The sequence below is a fragment of the Apaloderma vittatum genome, unplaced genomic scaffold, assembly GCF_000703405.1.
Source record: "Apaloderma vittatum isolate BGI_N311 unplaced genomic scaffold, ASM70340v1 scaffold5292, whole genome shotgun sequence".
NCBI classification, from domain to species: Eukaryota; Metazoa; Chordata; class Aves; order Trogoniformes; family Trogonidae; genus Apaloderma; species Apaloderma vittatum.
This window is the reverse complement of record NW_009704197.1, coordinates 223,840-225,186: the sequence shown is the minus strand read 5'-3', so window position 1 is coordinate 225,186 and position 1,347 is coordinate 223,840. Positions and strand designations below refer to the sequence as shown.

Below are 1,347 nucleotides of genomic sequence, written 5' to 3'. Positions count from 1 at the left end.
GAGTGGGTTATATCTGGACTGGGTGTTGGTGTTTTTTAACTTTTTTTCCCCCATGTTGTTGTGGTGAGGACTTTGTTTTTAGCCAAAAATTATCTCCCAGGCCCTTATCAGCTGACACAGCGGGTAATGTGCTTTCCTGCAGAGTCCAGATCTCAAAAGGTGGAGCTGGACTCCAGTGAAACGTCCCCACAGATTCTTTCTGCCATCCCTTTATCCAGCAGAGTCCACATGTGTGGGCAGTGTAAAGACTGGATATTTAAAAAGAGCCTGGGCAGATCTCGCCCACCCCTGATTTACATTAATTGCACATATTTTTAGAGCTGGAAACTGTGTGGTTTTGATGACTGTGGATGGAGACCCTGGGCTGCTGGGGAAAACTTTCTGTGGGAGGTGGGACGCCATGCAGCTCAGGGAGGCTTTGCGGAGTGTGCCTGGGGCAGACACCCCCCTTGGGGAGTCTGCATTGGTATTTATTTCTCTCTTGCCAGCTTACACGGGTCAGAGAAACGTCCTGGACTCAGCAAGTCTGAGTGGCTGAGTGCAGAGCCTGGAGAGCTCTGTCTTAAAAATCGCTAGGGCTTGAGCAGAGTATTATGGCAGGAAACGTTAGGCTAGAGAGGAGGAATAAGAATAAACCCTGTGTCCTTGGTTTGGGTCCTTCCTACTCTTCTCTACCCAGATTCCTATGCCTGCCTGCTTGCAGGTAAGAAGCTACCATCAACCTGCTGAGGTTTCTCAGGCAGTTCTCAGCAGTAAAACCTGTCTCTACCTATTTATGGCCAGCATGGACTTTGCCTGTCTCCTGGAGGGCATTGCCAGGAACAGTGGATGGGGCCCGATCTGCTCAGCTATTGGGGCACGGGGCAGGCACAGTACACTTTGCCACCCTACTGGCACCAAAATCTCTGTGAGAAGCACAGCGAAGGCTTTCCCCCTTGCATGCTCGTCCCAGCTCCTCGTCCGCCTTTCCCCATGCACACACGCGCAGAGCACCTGGTCCCCGTGGGCCGTGACTTACCAGGTTGACGGGGTGGATGTAGCCATTTTCGTACTTATCATTGGCCAGGATCTGCCTCAAGTGAGCGATGTAGCTGGAGGCCAACCTCAAGGTGTCCAGTTTGGAAAGCTTGGTGTCTGGGGGCACCCAGGGCAAGGTGGTCTTAAGCCTGGAGAAGGCTTTGCTAAGGACCCTCATTCTTGCCCTCTCCCTGGCGTTGGCAGCATTTCTCTGGACCTGCTTTCCCTCCTGGCTCACTCCATTTAAAGGGCTCTTCTTGGGGGGAGCTTTCTTCCGCTTGCCCGAGGCCCCTCTCCCTTTCTTAGGGGAGCCATTTTCGCCATTGGATC

The 1,347-nt window shown here is 52.8% G+C and overlaps 1 protein-coding gene across 1 annotated transcript; it reads right to left on the bottom strand.

The window, feature by feature from the left end:
- Positions 1-844: 844 nt before the first annotated feature.
- Positions 845-1,345, bottom strand: TCF21 (transcription factor 21; the record flags this gene model as incomplete). The annotated part of the gene is made up of 1 exon (XM_009864956.1): positions 845-1,345. A coding segment is annotated over one exon (501 nt), but the record flags the coding sequence as incomplete, so codon positions are not given.
- Between the last annotated feature and the right edge of the window lie 2 nt (positions 1,346-1,347).